The sequence below is a fragment of the Argentina silus genome (assembly GCF_951799395.1).
Source record: "Argentina silus genome assembly, chromosome: 9".
In the NCBI taxonomy this organism is placed as follows: Eukaryota; Metazoa; Chordata; class Actinopteri; order Argentiniformes; family Argentinidae; genus Argentina; species Argentina silus.
The window spans coordinates 15,141,901-15,160,163 of NC_139663.1; the positions used below are offsets into that span (position 1 = coordinate 15,141,901).

Sequence of the window (18,263 nt, forward strand, 5' to 3'; positions counted from 1 at the left end):
GAGCTTGAATCTGACAGAGGTTCAATGGACTTCAGGCTGCAGTCTGGATGCTCTACGGTAGGTTAATCCTGTTGACTTATGTCCTACGCTTGAGTGGGGAATGAGAAACAAAGCTTGTGTACAACACTGATTTTCCATGCTTTCACAGCGAATGCCAGCTCTGACTTCTAAAGCTGCCCTGTTCTCTTGTAAGGGTAGGGGGAGGGAGGGAGCTGGGTGAAGGGGCAGGGGGGACGTAGGGGTGAGGTAGGAGGGGGGAGGTAGGTTTGAGTGGGGAGGGGGGGGGGGCAGGGGGGGGATAGTGGGGAGGGAGCTGGGGGAAGGGGCAGGGGGGAGGTAGGGGTGAAGTAGGAGGGGGGAGGTAGGTTTGAGTGGGGAGGGGGGGGGGGCAGGGGGGGGATAGTGGGGAGGGAGCTGGGGGAAGGGGCAGGGGGGAGGTAGGGGTGAAGTAGGAGGGGGGAGGTAGGTTTGAGTGGGGAGGGGGGGCAGGAGGGAAGAAGCAGGGGGGAGATAGTGGGGAGGGAGCTGGGGGAAGGGGCAGGGGGGAGGTAGGTTTGAGGGGGGGCATGGGGGGGAGGGAGCAGGGGGGAGGTAGTGGAGAGGGAGCTGGGGGAAGGGGCAGGGGGGAGGTAGGGGTGAGATAGGAGGGTGGAGGGATCCTGTTACTGACCTATCAGTGTGTGTGTGTGTGTGTGTGTGTGTGTGTGTGTGTGTGTGTGTGTGTGTGTGTGTGTGTGTGTGTGTGTGTGTGTGTGTTTGGATACATGCGTGCGTATGTGCCTGAGTGTGTTTGTGAAACCAGTAGAGTATGAGAGAGTTCTGGCGTCTGTGGTTGTCAATAGAAACAGAGCTTAGCTGGGCTCAGGCCAGGCAGAGCAGGGGGGGGGGAGCAGGGGGGGGGGGCACTGTGGCCACTACTCTCTGGCCTGGCCACTACTGGTGTCAGCTGCCCACTCAAAGGTCACCCACCCAGGGACCCCTCCCACACAACGCACTGCTGTTTCTCAGTATGAAGGCCAGGGTTTCTCTGAACGCAGTGGAAATGATGGTGATGATGAGTGTGTGGGTGTGTGTGTGTGTGTGTGTGTGTGTGTGTGTGTGTGTGTGTGTGTGTGTGTGTGCGCTGTGTGTGGAACGGGTTTGTTGGCCATGGTAAAAGGCCAGGCCACTTGATATGAACTTGATTTGTAGCTGCCAAAATGCATGCCCTCGTGCTGACATTTGTATGAGGAAACGCAGGTGTGTGTGTGTGTGTGTGTGTGTGTGTGTGTGTGTGTGTGTGTGTGTGTGTGTGTGTGTGATTTAATTAAACTCCATACTAATTCCGCAAACTCTTACACTGATTTCACAAGGCTTTCACGCCTTGTGAAAGCCATCCAGCCAGCCAGCCAGTCAGTTAGCCAGTCAGCCAGCCAGTCAGCCAGCCAACCAGCCAGTCAGCCTGCCAGCCAGTCAGCTAACCAGCCAGCCAGCCAGTCAGCTAGCCAGTCAGCTAGCCCGCCAGCCAGTCAGTGAGTCAGTCAGCCAGTCAGCTAACCAGCCAGCCAGCCAGCCAGTCAGCCAGTCAGCCAGCCAGCCAGCCAAACATGCTCTGGGTCAGGCAGACAATATACTCTCTCTATCAGGCTGTCTGTTATTCATACACAGGCTAAATCATTGTACTGCAGGGGAGGCTGGTGGAGGTAGAAATCGGAGGACGGGCTCATTGTAATGCATGGAACGGAATAAGGAACGGTATCAAACACATAGTGTTTCCGTTCATTCCGTTCCATGCATTACAATGAGCCCGTCCTCTGTTTTCTGCCAGCCTCCAGTGCTGAAGTGTGATAACACAGAGAAGGAGATAATGGTTTTATATGGTCCAGGGGGAGGGGGGGAGGGGGGGGGGAGAGGAGCTTAGTTCATAGAGGCAAATCAAGTCTGCTGTGTTGTAGCTGTCTCGTGCTCTGTGTTGTTTTTTGTTGTTTCATCTGCATTTGTCCACACACACACACAACACACACACAAACACCCACACACACAAACACCCACACACAAACACACACACAAACAACCCCTCCACTGACAACCACCCCATTTACCACTCTTCTACTCATTAAGGCCAGCAGCTGCCCGGATACCAGTTGTCATGGGGATGGTGATAATTAGCGGGAAACAATGAGTGAGACAATGGGAGAATGTCAGCCTCTTCCTGTAGTCCACCCTGGTCTTCCATGCCCTCCATTTTGGGGTTCAAACCCCTGGAGGTATACCAAATGACTATGACACAACAGACACCTCCACTCCTTCCCCTCTAACCTCTAACCCCTAACCCTTAACTCCTCCTCTAGGTGATTGTTTGTAAGAAACAATAAGAGACACAATTCTAGAACAGCCTCATTAAAAAGCCTCTTGAGGTAACTAACTTACTAACGACAGGAACTGGACACACCTGGTAGATCTACTGTATGTTGCTGGCATTGTGGTTAAACTATAACTGATTATTACGCAATGCTTACACTGATTTCAGACCTTATTGATACTAGATTGTGGTACTAGATTGTGGTTCATTAAAATGTCTTCCTCTACTAAAGTGTGTGTGTGTGTGTGTGTGTGTGTGTGTGTGTGTGTGTGTGTGTGTATGTGTCCTCCACTCTCACACATCAGGTGTTGGTCTAAACTACAGCTGAATCATGGGATAGTGATGCTTCCTCTGCAGGCAAATATAGTGAAATATAGTGAAATATAGTGATCTCCATAAAGAAAACAGTGTGACATAAGTCCCGGTTTCCTCCTCTGTCTGTCTGCTAACAGGTCGCATACGCTCTGTTGCTTTGACAGAAACGCGTCAATTCAAATCAATATTAGCCTCATCAATAGTAATATTTAACCAATCAATAAATGAGAATTCCCTTCATTCATATGTATTGAAGCATTAAGCTCAGTCGGGCCGAAGCAGGTCGTCTCAATCACACCTGATCACAGGGATACAACCACGACTGGGGAGGCTGGTGGAGGTAAAGATCGGAGAACGGGCTCGTTGTAATGCTACCTCCTCCAGCCTCCCTTCTACCACAATGCCCTGTAGCAGGAGATAGCGATCAAAACACAGGCAGTTCTACACCTGAAGTCAGGGCCAACGTCTTATCATGACCTGCTGATAAAGCAGAAAGAGAACTTTGTTTAGACAGATAGCCGTCTCACTCTCAAAGCCTGTGTAAACTACTAGGAAGTTTTTAATGTGACAAAGATATCAGACTGCTGTTTTTTTCTCTCTCTGTGCAAACAGCTTGTTTTCAATAGAAGGCTTATGGGAGACCTTCAAAGCAATGACAAAAAGGGCTTTTGCGTACCTGTAGTATCTACTCGACAGGTGCGTAGGAAAAAACAGACAGAGTAGAGTAGGTCTCTGACCGAAACGTTGCACCTATTAAAACTGTTACACCTGCATGCAGAGGCAGTGTTGACAGTGTTTTTAAAAACCTTCAAAGCAGCCAGGTGACGTCTTACCTGTAGCTCGCACCATGCGACCTCCACCGTGGTCTCGGTGTCCAGGCCTTTGTACACCGTCTTGAACGACCCCCTCCCTATCTCGATGTTGAACTTGAGGAACCGTCCGTCAGGTGAGGTGGCCACGGCTTTAGTCTCGATCTCCTCCTTCTCCTCCTGTTCGCATCTGCGCTCGAACGGAGACCGAGACAGAACCACCTTTGTGTGAACGGGAGCGACTTCATTCTCAGAATCCGAACTTGTGATGACCGCACGCGTGCTGGGTTGTGCAACGGTCCAGGTGTCGATCGGGTCGGACGATTGGGTACCGGGAGGGGAGCTGGTGCTCGTTCCCGGGCTGGACGCAGGTGACACCGGCACCGAGGAGTCAACCTTTTTCTCTTCCGCCCCGGTTTCTGCCAGGATATCGTCCGCAGACCAGGAGAGGGTTTTGGAGAGAGGCCCGTTGAAAACGTCAGGCTCCAGATCTAACGTGCTTATTTTGCTCAGCTTATAAGAGTTTCTCCGGGAGTTTGCCGAGTGTCTCCTCCGCCGAGGTGGTATTCGGGCAGGGAAGTAAGCGTTGGGGTCGAGCCCGGCAGGTAGTTTGGCGAAGCCGAGTCCGGCCAGATCGACCTCTGCCTGTGCCATGCCTGTGGCAGTTGAATGTGACTTTATTGTCACCAAATACAACAACAAGTGGCCGTGCGGCCAAATAGCTAAATTAATGTTGTTTAATCAGAATTTAATCAAAAACAGAAATTGGACAGTCGAACATAGTAGACTGCAGTGAAAGTCAAATGTTTAGCGTAATACAAAAACGACATTAAGAGTTAAAATAATTGCTCTATAATGATTGGCTTTAACAGTAACAATGTGCTGAAAGTTAAAACGAATAGCCTAAACTTAAAAAACTAAAGCCAAACTCTGGGCTATAATTAAATGTTCAAGGCACAGAAACTAAATATCCTAGTTTACAATAAACAAGTGGCCAAAGCTCTGTCTGTATAGAACAAAATATCCGGAGGTCGCTCTCGATTTCACTCAGGTAAAAAAAAAAAAGTGGTCTACGTGTAGAAATCCAACAGATAGAATTGTCCTGTCCGATCTATGTCAGACCGCTGAAAAAAACAACATTTAGTCCTTATATTCCTCAAACCTGTCCGTTGGTCGCACGTCCCCCAGCTGTCGCCTCCTCCGGTGGACTGACGCCGTGTCTCACGGTATCAACAGCGGGCAGGAGACACGCGCACAGGCGAGAGCGCACGCTCGCTCGGCTCCTCCCCCGAAAGAACACCTTGCGGATTCTGTGCCTTTGTTGCTTTTCTTGCATAAACTAAAGCTATTTATAGGTGACCCTATCTCTCTTGTCCATATAGTAGACTATCATCCATCACAATTTAACATATCTAAAATAACTGATCGTATCTGTGCAATATGTAACAGGCAAAACATGTTTTACCAAACTAAGTTTGTACAGTATGTATTTTGTGGGGCATACAGTGAACGAAACGTTCTTGCAAAGTCACTCTTCAAGATAATGCAGCGTATGTCATGAGCATTGCTGGTCAAGTGTGATATGATAATGTATTCATTTGGCCTTGGCCCAGTGGGTACATCGTCACACGTCACTTCTAAGGCAGTCGCCTGTAAGTCACGCTGTGTAACCAGCAACAATCACTCTAACCTATCTGTTGCCAAAACCGTTACGGAGTGAATTTATAACCAAATCAAATCATTTATGTAATGACTTTCTGTTGATGGACTCGGACCAACACGCACGCTGTCCTGTTGCCATAACGGTAACGGATTGAATTTATAACGTCAACTCACTTAGGCTATGCGGCAATACATTTCTACTGATAGACTTAGACTCAAAACAACAAACGACTCTCGGTTATTAATTATGTTTTATTGAGGGACTTCAGTCAGGCAACAGGTGCGTTCGGCACACCGCTGACTAGGACGATTATTATTAGCAACGTATAGTACTTATATTACAACACTGCACCGTGAACCGACCGTTTGAAACGATGACAGGCACAACTTGTCATCAGTCAACAAATAGTGTTGGGGAAGCTACTCTGAACATGTATTCACCTAGATTACCAATCACTTTACAAAGAAAGAAGTTGAACTATACCCAAGGTACCATTGAGAGAAATGTAGTTTGTCAAACTAAAGCTACTTTGAAAGTAGTTCACGACATAGAAACTACTTCAACCAACACATGATAATCAGTTACTGAAAGATGACCAGTCAGCGAGACAGAACGCGTGCGATTGAGATGCTCTGAAATCACTGGGAGGGAGAAAAATGGTAAAGTGGTGAGACCGTAGGCACTGAAGTAAGAAATAGTAGGAAATTGAAGTTCAAGGCCTGGAATAATAGCTTAATTACAATGATTTGTTTTGTTTTGTTTTGCAAACATTTAGTGAGTAGTGACTACATAGCAAAAAAAACAAACGAGTTAACTACAGGAAACATTACTAGGATTTTAATCTAGTTTAACTACCACCAAGCTACTGCAAAACGCAATTAAACTGATAGTTGAAATACATGTGAAACTATTCTATTCAACACTGCAAATAGCCCAGGGATAATGAATGATAGCCTTGAAGAACACTGATGAAGCCATCGTGGCTGCAGGGTATGTCGTACTGCGTCAGCCGAGTATTGTTTGGCAGTCTCCCATGCTATTGCTGTAAATAGGTACAAGTGTAGTGGTGGTGATTTGGAATCACGCTCTCATCACGAGTAGCCCTGTCTGCGACTTCTAAGCCCAAATGTAGCCCTTTTACAACAAGGATGTTGTTTAACTGTTTATATCTGGGTCATCCATGTCAAAGGCAGACAGGTTCAAACCCCACCAGATACATATACAAGGAACATATACAAGGTATATTCCATATACAAGGAACATATACAAGGTATATTCCATATACAAGGAACAGGCTGGGTCGGGCCAGGAGACAGAGATTAACCTGAGGACAATGACAGGCAGGTGAGGATCTAAATGTATGTTTAATCTCTTCAATGGTTAATTAGATCACAGAGATCAGAGTGATACAGATAAGCAGACTCACTGTCTTTCAAAATAATGTAACTATTGTCTGTGTCCTGATGTCTGTCCTGTGTCACGCACACGCGCGCGCGCACACACACACACACACACACACACACACACACACACACACACACACACACACACACACACACACACACACACACACACACACACATACACACATACAATGGGAGGAAGAGAAGAGAGATACACTCACTGCCTTAGAAAATAGCTTTACTATCCACTGTGACCCCTGATGTCTGATATCTCCTGATGTCACACACACACACACACACACACACACACACACACACACACACACACACACACACACACACAGAGGGAGGAAGAGGAAGAGACACTGCTGTGTGTAGTCTAGTGTAGTCTAGTCACTGCAGGTCAGAGCACCTCACCTGACTTACCCTCGTAGTGAGGATTATGCTGAAAGTAGAAGTTGTCTTGAACAGATCTAGGATCAGATTATCCTGACCCCAACATCCTCTTTAACCATTAGTGGGAGTAACATCTGACCCTGAGGCAGTGGTCAGAGACAACCTCTACCTACTCTTGGAGGATTAGTGGCGTGGGAAGGACTATTGTTCATTTTAGCATGTGCAATGGCCTGCTTTGCCTCCTGGGTGGACTGGAGCAGCCTGACATATGTTTATTGTGTGTCTGTGTGTATGTGTGCGTGTGCATGCGTGTGTGTGTGTGTGTGTGTGTGTGTGTGTGTGTGTGTGTGTGCGTGTGCATGCGTGTGTGTGTGTGTGTGTGTGTGTGTGTGTGTGTGTGTATGTGTGTGAGAGAGACCTAGAGAGAACATGGGGGGGTGTGTGCCACAGAGGGGATTAAATGGTGTGCATTAATTGAGGCTGTGCCGTATGGAGACAGCTCAGGTCCCTGCACCTGATATAGCCCCCCGCCCCCCCGGCCCCCTCTCCCCTCCCTGCTAGCTGTCTGTCCCCACCTGTCAGATGAGCATGACAAGAAGGGGAGGGGCTTCAGAGAGAGAGAGAGAGAGGGGGGGGGGGGGGCTTATCTTTAGGAACACATTGGTCCTCTGGATGCAGAGCCCCCCCCTTCCAACCCACGGGTGCTTATCAGTCCTGTTTGATGAAAGCTTGTGCAGAGTCATCTTTCCAGAAAAGAAGAAGAAGAAGAAAAAAATCCTCTGTAAGAAAAACAGCGTGAAACTGGGTCACGCGGCAGATGATGTGCTCTTCACAGTTCCAGCTAAACGCCAGCTTACTCTCCCACTCTCTACTTTCTTTCTCTTTCTCTCTCCCTCATCCTCCACTCTTTCTCTCTCTCCCTCCTCACCTCTCTCTCTCTCTCTCTCTCTCTCCCTGTCCCCCCTCTCTTCTCCTCCTCCCTCCTTCCCTCCCTCTCCTCTCTCTCTCTCTCCCCCCGCCCCCCTCCTCTCTGTACATGGTAGTATCTCTTACGTCATGAGACGGGCTGGTGTAATACACACTGTTCTTTTCTGTTTTAACCGCAGCACTGGAGATGGAGGGCCAGGCCTTGAAAAACAAACAAAACAAACAAACACACACACACACGCACGCATACACACGCATACACACACACACACACACACAGGTTAGGTTATTCTAGAGGGCGAGGGAGAGAGTTGATATGAGAAGCAGGCTATATGGAGAGGAATGTGAATGGTCTTGAAACTGTGTTTGACTTCCATTTGTTGCATACAGGACATCAGTGAGTGGCTAGCTAGTGTGGTTAGGGGAGGCTGGTGGAGGTAGAAATTGGAGGACGGGCTCATTGTAATGCATGGGATAGAATGAGGAATGGTATCAAACATGCATGTTGATTGATTGATTGATTGATTCATTTGTGTTCATTTCATGCATTATAATGAGCCGGTCCTCCGATTTCTACCTCCACCAGCCTCAACTGGTTGTGATACACTGCCATACCACAGAAAGCCTAGTGTACAAGCTGCATTAGGTTACACAAATGTTTCCATGTTGCTATGCAAACACTAAGATCACAGACATCTAGCAAGCCAGAAATACAACAGTTTCTCAGACTATGTGAGCATAAAAGCACATTTTGAATTTAAAAAAGTCCACTCAAACAATAGAACAATACACTAGAACAATATTGTATAATTGTCAAAGCTTTATTCATCTAGAGAAACTATTGTGTTGTTCTGTTTCATTTGAGATATTCTGTATTTGACATTGACCTTGGCCCACTATCTGTCACTCCTCATTCACATGGTAAACATGCAGTAGGCATCTGAATGCGATCTATTGTAACCACACACACACACACACACACACACACACACACACACACACACACACACACACACACACAGACACACACACACACACACACACACATTAACTACCCACTTTAATATCAAGAATTCCTTTATGTACATCTTGTTATTGTGTGGTATTGTCAGTGTACACAAACACACACGCACACGCACACACACACACACTCAAACCCACACACACGCCCCCGCACACACACACACACACACACACACTTACAAATAGTTGGCATACATTAGTGGTGCCAACAGTTTGACCTGGAGGTCAGCTCTGTGGGCTGGAGTCAAGGGTACCCAGGATCCTTGGCTACGTTCCTGTTCTCAACCCACTTCTCACCAGAGTGTGCTCTCCTTCACTCCCCCTCTTGGACTTACAGTACAACAGTGGAGGCAGAAATCGGAGGACAGGCGTGTTTGATGCCATTCCTCATTCCTTTTCATGCATTACAATGTGCCCGTCCTCCGATTTCTACCTCCACCAGCCTCCCCTGCAGTACAATACATGGAGTGGAGTGATGGCGGAAACCCTGTAGGACTACGATTTTTTGAGTCAAACTGTCCCATAATGACTAATATCGCGATGTGAGGATGTGTGTGAGTGCTTAAAACGGTTCGACTGTGCTAGCAATGCATTGGGAGAAGATGGCCATTCTCTACAAGACATTAGCTACTGTTAACTTTGTTAACTTTGTTAACTGTTACTTAAGTGTTTACTTAATCCATGAGGGGTAGTGTACATTACACTTCCATTGTGTGTGTGTGTGTGTGTGTGTGTGTATGTGTGTGTGTGTGTGTGCGTCTGCGTGTGTGTGTATGTGTGTGTGTGTGTGTGTGTGTGTGTGTGTGTGGTAACAGGAGTAGGCTGTCTGGACGACTGCCCAGAGAGAATCACTTGACTCTAAGGAAGACACTTGTACACTTGTAAGTGGGTCTGTGGCAGAATGGGTGTCGGGAAAAGGATTTTGTGGGTGTTTGTCACAAGTCACCATGAGAGTCACCCTCTGTATTGTACAACTCAGTAGCAAACTGGAGAGGACTTTGGTTGGAAACACTGCTGTGTGGCTTATATGTGATGAGGTATTCTGGTCGTGTCTGCAGTATTGTTCTCTAGAACACTGACATTTCTGAAATCGAGTTTTTAAATGTACTGTAGTTCACAAGCCTATTTTCTATACGAAGATACCAAAGATGGATTGATATCATGGTACAGAAGTTTGACTAATACAATAAGGACGGATCTTTGGCGCCTTCTTCTGGTGCTTGTATAGAAATGCGCGAAGGACTGAGAAACATGCGGGCATGCAGACTAGAGGGCTGCATTGGGATTGGGTCCCGCCGGGTCCCAACGCAAATCTCGCGGGAGCGGGCGGTTTGAACTTTGCTGCGGGCGGGAACGGGCGGCTAAAAAAAATACTGCGGGATCGGGATGTAGTCTAGGCTAGCGACAATGGGGATCACTGTTAATGACGTGGAAAAGAAACTCAAGCAAGGTATTTACCAAAAAAAACTAAAACAAGGCAAGTCAGATATTTGGAACTCGTTCTCAATTGTTTGTGAGAATAACGGAAAAGAACTGGATTTTGTCAGTTGTGACAAATGTGCGAAATTACTAGTCTACAACGGACACAAATCTGGGACCTCTGGTTTGAGGCGACACATCTGCTCTGTTTTCCCCGGTCAAAGTAAGCTGCTTTTCAAAGATAAAACACTTCTCTCTACACACATTAAACCAGAAACTATAGTGAAATGTGTGGAAGTGTGTTGTCTAGACATACGGCCATATGACTTGGAAATGATGACCGGGAAAGGCTTTGTTGACATATCGCAACACTTTGTTAAATGTCGCCGCTAAGTATGGCAAATTTGATGTACGAGATGTGTTACCTCATCCAACCACATTGCATGCATGCATCTACCCTGCATTGCAGACCCTCCTTATCTGGTCATGTGATAATTCCTCAAAGAAAACGACGGTCATGGTTGCGTCATCAAATAGCGCGGTCGTGGGCACGCACAGGCACAGTGATTGCGATCTTACGAAATATTGAATTGTGGATAATAAATAATCACAGACGGTAAGATAGTATGAACATGTCATCTGCACCGCTCCGGGTAGGCAGAACACATAAACAACAACGTTTTAACTACAGTACCTGGGGGGGGTCCTATCCCGGGGTGAAATAAATAAAAAGACATTGCCTTGGACAGCTCAGATACAACTAGCTAGATAGCTTGTGTGGTGGTAGTGGTAGTAGTTGTAGTTGTTGTTGTAGTTGTTGTTGTCACCCACTGCTAGTAAACGATTAACCGATCACGTCATCTAGCCACGCTTTACATTTGACTTTAAAATCCCTCCTTGAGATACGAGTCATCGCAGGCGCTACAGAACACAGAACTGGAAATGTTATTGGGCTTAAAGGATAGGTAGCTTATTGTATGACATCACAACACAAAACAACAATCAGATATAAAAAAATAATAATAATAACATAATGTAAGATGATGTTTCATGTTCCATTACTACTCTTGATTGTACTAGAGTACAGTCTACTAACATATCTTCTGTCTAGAGTACAGCATACCGACACGTCTTCTGTCTAGAGTAAATCATACTGACACGTCTTCTGTGAGGGTAAATCATCATACTGACAAGTCTTCTGTCTGTTGATGTTGTTTACTCCCTGTGCAGGCCAGACGATGACTGAAGCCAAGCGAGCCTTCTCCATGGTGTGGGACCACTTCACCTTAGTGACACCCTTGACGACGCCCAGGAAGGTGCAGTGTTCCCTCTGCTCCCAACGCCTGAGCTTCAACAAGAACACCTCGGCTATGCTGCGCCACCTCCGCTCCAGGCACCCCAGCGAGGCGTGGTACAGCACCAGTAACAACTCCCCTAGCGGGCCTGGGCCTCACGCGTCCTTCCCCAGCAGTGCCAGACTCAGTTCGGCGCTCGCCGGTGCCGCAGGAGCTACGTCGATGTTAGCCAACGCTGCCGGGGTCAACTCTAACTTCTACTCCATTATTAAAGGTAGACTCTGGGATGTGAGGTCACGCCCGTGAAAACAGAGCGACTTTCATCAAAGATGTTGTAGTGAACAAGAGCGTCTGCCCCTCGGACACAAGATGGCAGATCGCACTCGTCAGTCACATTGAACGCCGCAGTGTTAATTCTCTAGTCTGTTGCATCTCCATTTTTGAAAGTCTTTGGCGGCGTCGACCCACTCGTTGTGCTCTGTGCGTCATGTCCCAGACTGCCTTTACACAGTGCTGTGTCTTTCCTTTCCCAGTGTCCACCAGACAGGAGGATCTGGACGAGGCTCTGGTCAACATGCTGATCAAAGACTCCCAGCCGTTCTCACTGGTTGAGGACGAGGGTTTCTGCGCCTTCGTCCAGAAGCTGGACCCGGACTACGTCCTCCCGGCCAAACGGCGCCTGAAGAGCCTGGTGGCGTCCCAGTGTGATGTCATCAAGGAGAACATAGTGTCGGAGGTGGAGAAGGCCGACTACGTTAGCCTGACGTCAGACATGTGGACATCCGCAGACAATAAGGTGTGATGTTGTGTTGTATTGATTGATTGATTGTCTCCTGCCCAGGGACTACAGTTGAAAATTTGTCATCTATCCTAATCTGGTGCAATGTCATGTTGTACAAAGGAGTTCTTGATGTTAAAGTTGTGTGTGTGTGTGTGTTTGTTTGTTTGTTTGTTTGTGTGTGTACATGGTCTCTGACAAATAAACACATTTAAAAACAGGAGAGTTATGTGTCAGTGACGGGGCACCTGGTGACGGAAGCCTCCCAGCTGGCCACCTTCCTCCTGGGGATCTCCAAGCTGCCTGAGAACCACAAAGCCCTTCACGTGGATGAGGTGAGTTGCTTGGTTGGCTGTTAATGAAGCTGAGAACACCAAAGGATGGCTGACATGGAATTGTAAAACATAATTGCCATGGTAATCATTATTACTGCATGTGTAGAACACAGAGAGAAGCATAACATTCTGAGGCGGCACCATAGCAACGATGCATCATTTGACCGAACATTCCAATGTCAGTTGAGTTGAGTTGGTTGTTAATGAAGCTGTGAACTAAAGCTTCCAAATGGTACACCAAAACATGGACGCCGGTACATCCACCATGGAATGTTGGTTTGAATGGGCATGTCTGTTATATTAATTCTATTTCTATGTCTGGTATACTTACAGTACCATGGAATGTTGGTTTGAATGGGCATGTCTATTATATTCATTCTATTTCTATGTCTGGTACACTTACAGTACCATGGAAGGTTGGTTTGAATGGGCATGTCTGTTCTATTCATTCTGTTTCTAGGTGAAGAACCAGCTGGTGGCCGGGTGGGGACTCCACGGCCGGGTGGCAGCCTTCGTCAGTGAGCAGCACAGCGGGGAAAGCATGGCCGCCACGGTGCAGAAGCTGGGGATGCTGCAGCTGCCGTCCTTCGCCCAGGTGCTGAACGTGACGGTGAGGAGGGCCGTGGAGGCCACCAGGGAGCTGCAGGAGATCAGGTCCCAGGCCCGCACCGTCGTGGCCCTGTTCAAGACCAACCCCACCGCCAAGGAGAGGCTGCTCCAGGTGGGTTGGCTGGGTTATTAGGGTCTGGTACATTAGGATCCGGTTTATTAGGATCTGGTACAATAGGATCTGCTTTATTAGGATCTGGTACATCTCTCTATCGCCCCCTTAAAAGACAAAATGAATAATTAGCATATACATTATAATACAGTCAAAGCAAATAAAAGTTACAAGTGAATGCACTGTATTAGCTTGGCTCCCCCCCTTCAGCACTCTAGTGGGCATCTGCATGTTTCACACTCTACTGTCTGTTGTCTTTGTATCTTGTCTCGTTTTTTTTATGAACTGTTGCTGTAAAACGAATTGCCTCTTTGAGGACGATGAAGTTTGCTGAACTGAAGTGTGCGGTACTGCCCTAGTTCCTCAGGTGTATTCACAGCCGTGTGTGTCCTCAGGTGTATTCACAGCCGTGTGTGTCCTCAGGTGTATTCACAGCTGTGTGTTTCCTCAGGTGTATTCACAGCTGTGTGTGTCCTCAGGTGTATTCACAGCCGTGTGTGTCCTCAGGTGCAGGGGCAGCTGAACAGGGAGGGGCAGAAGCTGATCCAGGAAGTGGACTCCAGGTGAGATAAGATCAAGCTTTATTGTTCCGATGGTCAATTGTCATGGACACACAATTCAAATTTACATTGGGTTATAAGCGTAGTAAACTCCAGTAGTAAAAAAAAAAAAAATGAACCGACATTATGCACAGAGCTTCACACACCTACACACACGCACACACACACACACACACACAGTATTTGAGAGGATGTGTTATTTTGCTGTCACCAGGTGGAACAGCAGCTTCTTCATGCTGCAGCGTCTGTTTGATCAGCGGGAGTCTGTGGCCGCCGCCCTCTCCACCCTGGACACTGACATCACGCCCCTGGGGTCAGCGGACTATGAGGTCATCCACCAGTGCCTGGGGGTGCTGGACCCCTTCAACCAGGCCACGGCCGAACTCTCTGCAGAGACACGTGTCTCCGCCTCCAAGGTTGTTGTTGTTGTTGTTGTTGTTGTCGTTGTTATTTCCCTGACACAGATTCAACTGTTCAAATACTTTAAAGATGCATCCTCCAAGCTTCCCATTTCATTGCTTCAAATCCAAGCTTCCTTCTTCAAATCAGTGATTTCTCTATTTTCGGACCCGATGAAATGCAATTCAAATGAAATTCTGTGTATTGTGTTGAAGGTTGATTGATTATTCAAACCTGTTTTACTTTCTTACTTATTTGGACGGTGTCCAGGACACAGATTAAGCCCTGGGCTGAAACGTTCATAGTTTCAGTGGAGGCTACCCATTGAAGATTTACTTTAGCTTAATCTAGGTCAGGAAAACTAGCCTCTGCACTTCTAATCAAATTCAATTGGACTTTTATTTTGAAGGTCATCCCTCTGATCCGGATGCTGAGGATGATTCTGGAGGAGAAACACGGCGCAGCCGTCCACCCCACGGCCGCTCTGCTGGCCTCCAACCTGCAGAGGACGCTCCATACCAGCTGCAACACCGTCGAGACCGAACCCGTGCTTGCTCTCTCCACCCTCCTCGACCCGCGCTTCAAAGTCCTGGCCTTCGGTAACCCCAGCAACGCCCAGGAGGCCGTCAAGGTGCTGACCTCCGAGTGCGCCGCGCTGATCCGGGTCGTCTCCGACCTGAAGTCCGCCAACGACTTGTCAGCGTACCTCCCCTCCACTTCCTCCTCCGTGTCCCCGCCGCACTCCTCCTCCATCGCCTGGGCGTCGCCGGCAGACTCCCTCACCGCCTCCGTGTCCCTCTCCCCGCCACCGGTGGCGGCGTCCTCGCGGGCACAGGGCGGGGGGCTGTGGGAGCTGTTCGACAGCAAGGTGGGCGACACGCAGAGCGTCCAGAGCAGCACGGCGGACGCGGCGGTGGAGGTGCAGCGGTACCTGAGCGACGCCTACCTGAACCGCGGGGAGAACCCCATGCACTACTGGGAGAGGCACTCCAAGGTGTACCCCAACCTCTTCAAGCTGGCCCGCAAGTACCTCAGCGTCCCCGCGGGGGCGGTGCCCGGCCAGCGCACCTTCACCAAGGCGGGAGACGCCTTCGGCAAGAAGAGGAGCTGCCTCAGCATGAGGACGGTGGAGCAGTTGATGCTGCTGAACGAAGGGTTCGTTTAGTCTGGTCTGGAGGGGAGTATGAAGGGGCTCGTTTAGTGTGGTCTGGAGGGGAGTACGAAGGGGCTCGTTTAGTCTGGTCTGGAGGGGAGTACGAAGGGGCTCGTTTAGTCTGGTCTGGAGGGGAGTACGAAGGGGCTCGTTTAGTCTGGTCTGGAGGGGAGTACGAAGGGGCTCGTTTATTCTGGTCTGGAGGGGAGTACCAAGGGGCTCGTTTATTCTGGTCTGGAGGGGAGTACCAAGGGGCTCGTTTAGTCTGGTCTGGAGGGGAGTACGAAGGGGCTCCTTTAGTCTGGTCTGGAGAGAAGTACTTGGGGCTGTTGTCCCGGACACAGATTTAGCCTGATCCTAGACTTTAAAGCATCCTCATTGGAGACTTTCCATTGAATGTGTGATTTAGTCAAGGAGTACGCTTAATCTGTGTCTGGGAAACAGCCTCATCGTGTTTAGGTAACAAAAAACACATTTGCATGTAACTAACTAACTATACCTGTATGACAACAATCATGTGACCTCAATGCTTCTTATTCTTATTGTTCGGAGTGTAACATACATTTTGCATTTGTTCCTGTACATTGTGTGCCAGTCAATAGCTGACACTGTACACTGGGACTGTTTTAAACATTTGTCGGTTTTTGAGTGCTACCACTAGAGGGCAGCGCCACTCTGCCTTACTGAGTCTGGCCGTCCTGACCTGACCGTTGGTGTTTGGTTGGCTTTCGATGACACTTGGTATCTAGAAACTGTGAACTTGAACTGTAATTATTGCCTTCACTGTAAGCATTGTAAAAATGTACATGTAAAAGTGACAATCTCTGATTCCTGGATACAATGACACAAAGCTGGTCTGATGATGTGCAATTGAATGAGTGATGTCACACACTGATGACGCTGTCTTGAGCTGTAGAGCCATTGATCAAAAATAAAATCTACAATCTGAGAGAGGAAAACTGTTTTATTATTTTATTTCTATGATTATGATATTGTTATATTTCTTCAGTCATCTTTCGCTTTCTTAGGATTGGGATTGAGGAATGGTAGCAGACAGGTGGATGTTTAGAAACCATATAAAGGTGAACGTTGTTTATAAACTATAAAGGTGAACGTTTAGAAACTATATAAAGGTGAACATTGTTTATAAACCATATAAAGGAGAACATTTATAAACCATATAAAGGAGAACATTATATACCCCTTACACAGGAGAACATTTAGAAACCATATAAAGGAGAACATTTAGAAACCATATGAAGGAGACAATTCCGCTGCACTTCCTCGTTTGGAACAGCCACAGGTGAGCAGGTGAAGTGGTTGCCTAGGCGACCCTTTGCAGTAAGAACAGGTGGTGGTGGAGTCAGACATTAAAAAGTAAAGAGAACTCATTAATACTGCATCGCCTTCAGCCGTCTGACAACGATACATATTTCACACACCCTTATACCCCTGGCAAGGTTGTTGTTGAACAGAAAGGGGCTTTACACACTACAGGGCCGACCCGAACCATACTGGGCACGCTCAGTTATTTTTCCCTTCACATTGTCCTTTCTAGCACTGTTTCAGCATCTATGGTGGATGAGTAACTGTGCCAGCCCAGTTAGGGTAAGGTGTGTGAGGCAGGGGAGGCTGGTGTAGGTAGAAATCGGAGGATGGGCTCATTGTAATGCATGGAATGGAGTGAGGAAGGGTACAAACACACAATGAGGCTGTCCTCCGATTTCTACCTACACCAGCCTCCATTGATGTGAGGTAAGGTTACTGGGGAGGGTTGTCAGTGACAGAAGCATTTGAGTTGGAGTGAGTTATTGAGTCTAACCAGGGTTTACAATGAGGATAAGTTCACCGCCAGTCAGAAGCGTTAAAATACGATTCACCCATGACTCGCCTGTTTTAGACACAGTCCAGCGAATCAGGGTGTGAATATTCGAGTCCTGCTCTGAATGTTGGATCATTATCATGAACAAGTCTCATCCACTTTGATGATGCTCATGTGTGGTGCGGTTTGAACCTGGGTCTCCTGCATGGAAGACGTGCCGACCCTGTGTGGAGTGAATTGAGCCCAGGGCTGGGACCAAGATTGATCATAGGCATTTAGTTTGTTTACTTTTGTTTACTTAGTTTGGACTGAGAAGAGATTGTTGAGTTCCCCAATGATGCCATTATAATCAGTCTCTCAGGACCCCCCTCACAGCTCAGGTCACACAGCCAGACTTATGGTCTCAAACCCGGGGTTTCTGAGGCTGCTTGGGGAAGAGAAGAGTGACAAAGCAGGGGAGGCTGGTGAAGGCAGAAATCGGAGGACGGGCTCATTGTAATGCATGGAACGGAATTAGGAATGGTATGTTTGATATCATTCCTAATACCATTCCATGCATTACAATGAGCCCGTTCTCCACGATTTCAGCCTCCACCAGCCTCCCCTGCTACACAGATTGTCTGGACATTGATGAAGTGTTACACATTACTACTACGACAACTAATAATAATAATAACGCTAATAATTGATTGCATTTATAAAAAATAAAGAATAAAAAAAGCAAAACAAACATGCTGTATATAACCATATCATAAAAAGCAGCAATCAAAGTCTAGACATTTGTACACATTTGAACCTAAAATGAATAATGAACACATAAACGAGAACACATTCTTTCATCTGAGGCAAACCACCTGAATTCAACTGTGACTACAGACCTCAGGATTCTCCATTACCCTCCCCT

General features: G+C 47.6%; 2 protein-coding genes across 2 annotated transcripts in view; one reads left to right on the top strand and one right to left on the bottom strand.

Annotated features, from left to right (window-relative positions):
* Nucleotides 1–4,524, bottom strand: part of wnk4b (WNK lysine deficient protein kinase 4b) — a 48,159-nt gene extending 43,635 nt beyond the window's left edge. The window contains exon 1 of the mRNA XM_083676527.1: nt 3,490–4,524. Within this exon, the coding sequence (XP_083532653.1) occupies nt 3,490–4,119 (630 nt within the window). The 5' untranslated portion in view covers nt 4,120–4,524. The remainder of the gene's footprint in view (nt 1–3,489) is intronic.
* A 5,760-nt stretch (nt 4,525–10,284) lies between these two features.
* LOC310809442 (E3 SUMO-protein ligase ZBED1-like) lies at nt 10,285–16,481 on the top strand (the record flags this gene model as incomplete). Its single annotated transcript, XM_083676701.1, has 8 exons — nt 10,285–10,327; nt 11,527–11,865; nt 12,125–12,387; nt 12,591–12,704; nt 13,165–13,425; nt 13,933–13,988; nt 14,200–14,401; nt 14,794–16,481. The coding sequence occupies 8 exons, from the start codon at nt 10,285–10,287 to the stop codon at nt 15,547–15,549; spliced, it is 2,034 nt and encodes a 677-aa protein (XP_083532827.1). The 3' UTR covers nt 15,550–16,481.
* Nucleotides 16,482–18,263: the final 1,782 nt, after the last annotated feature.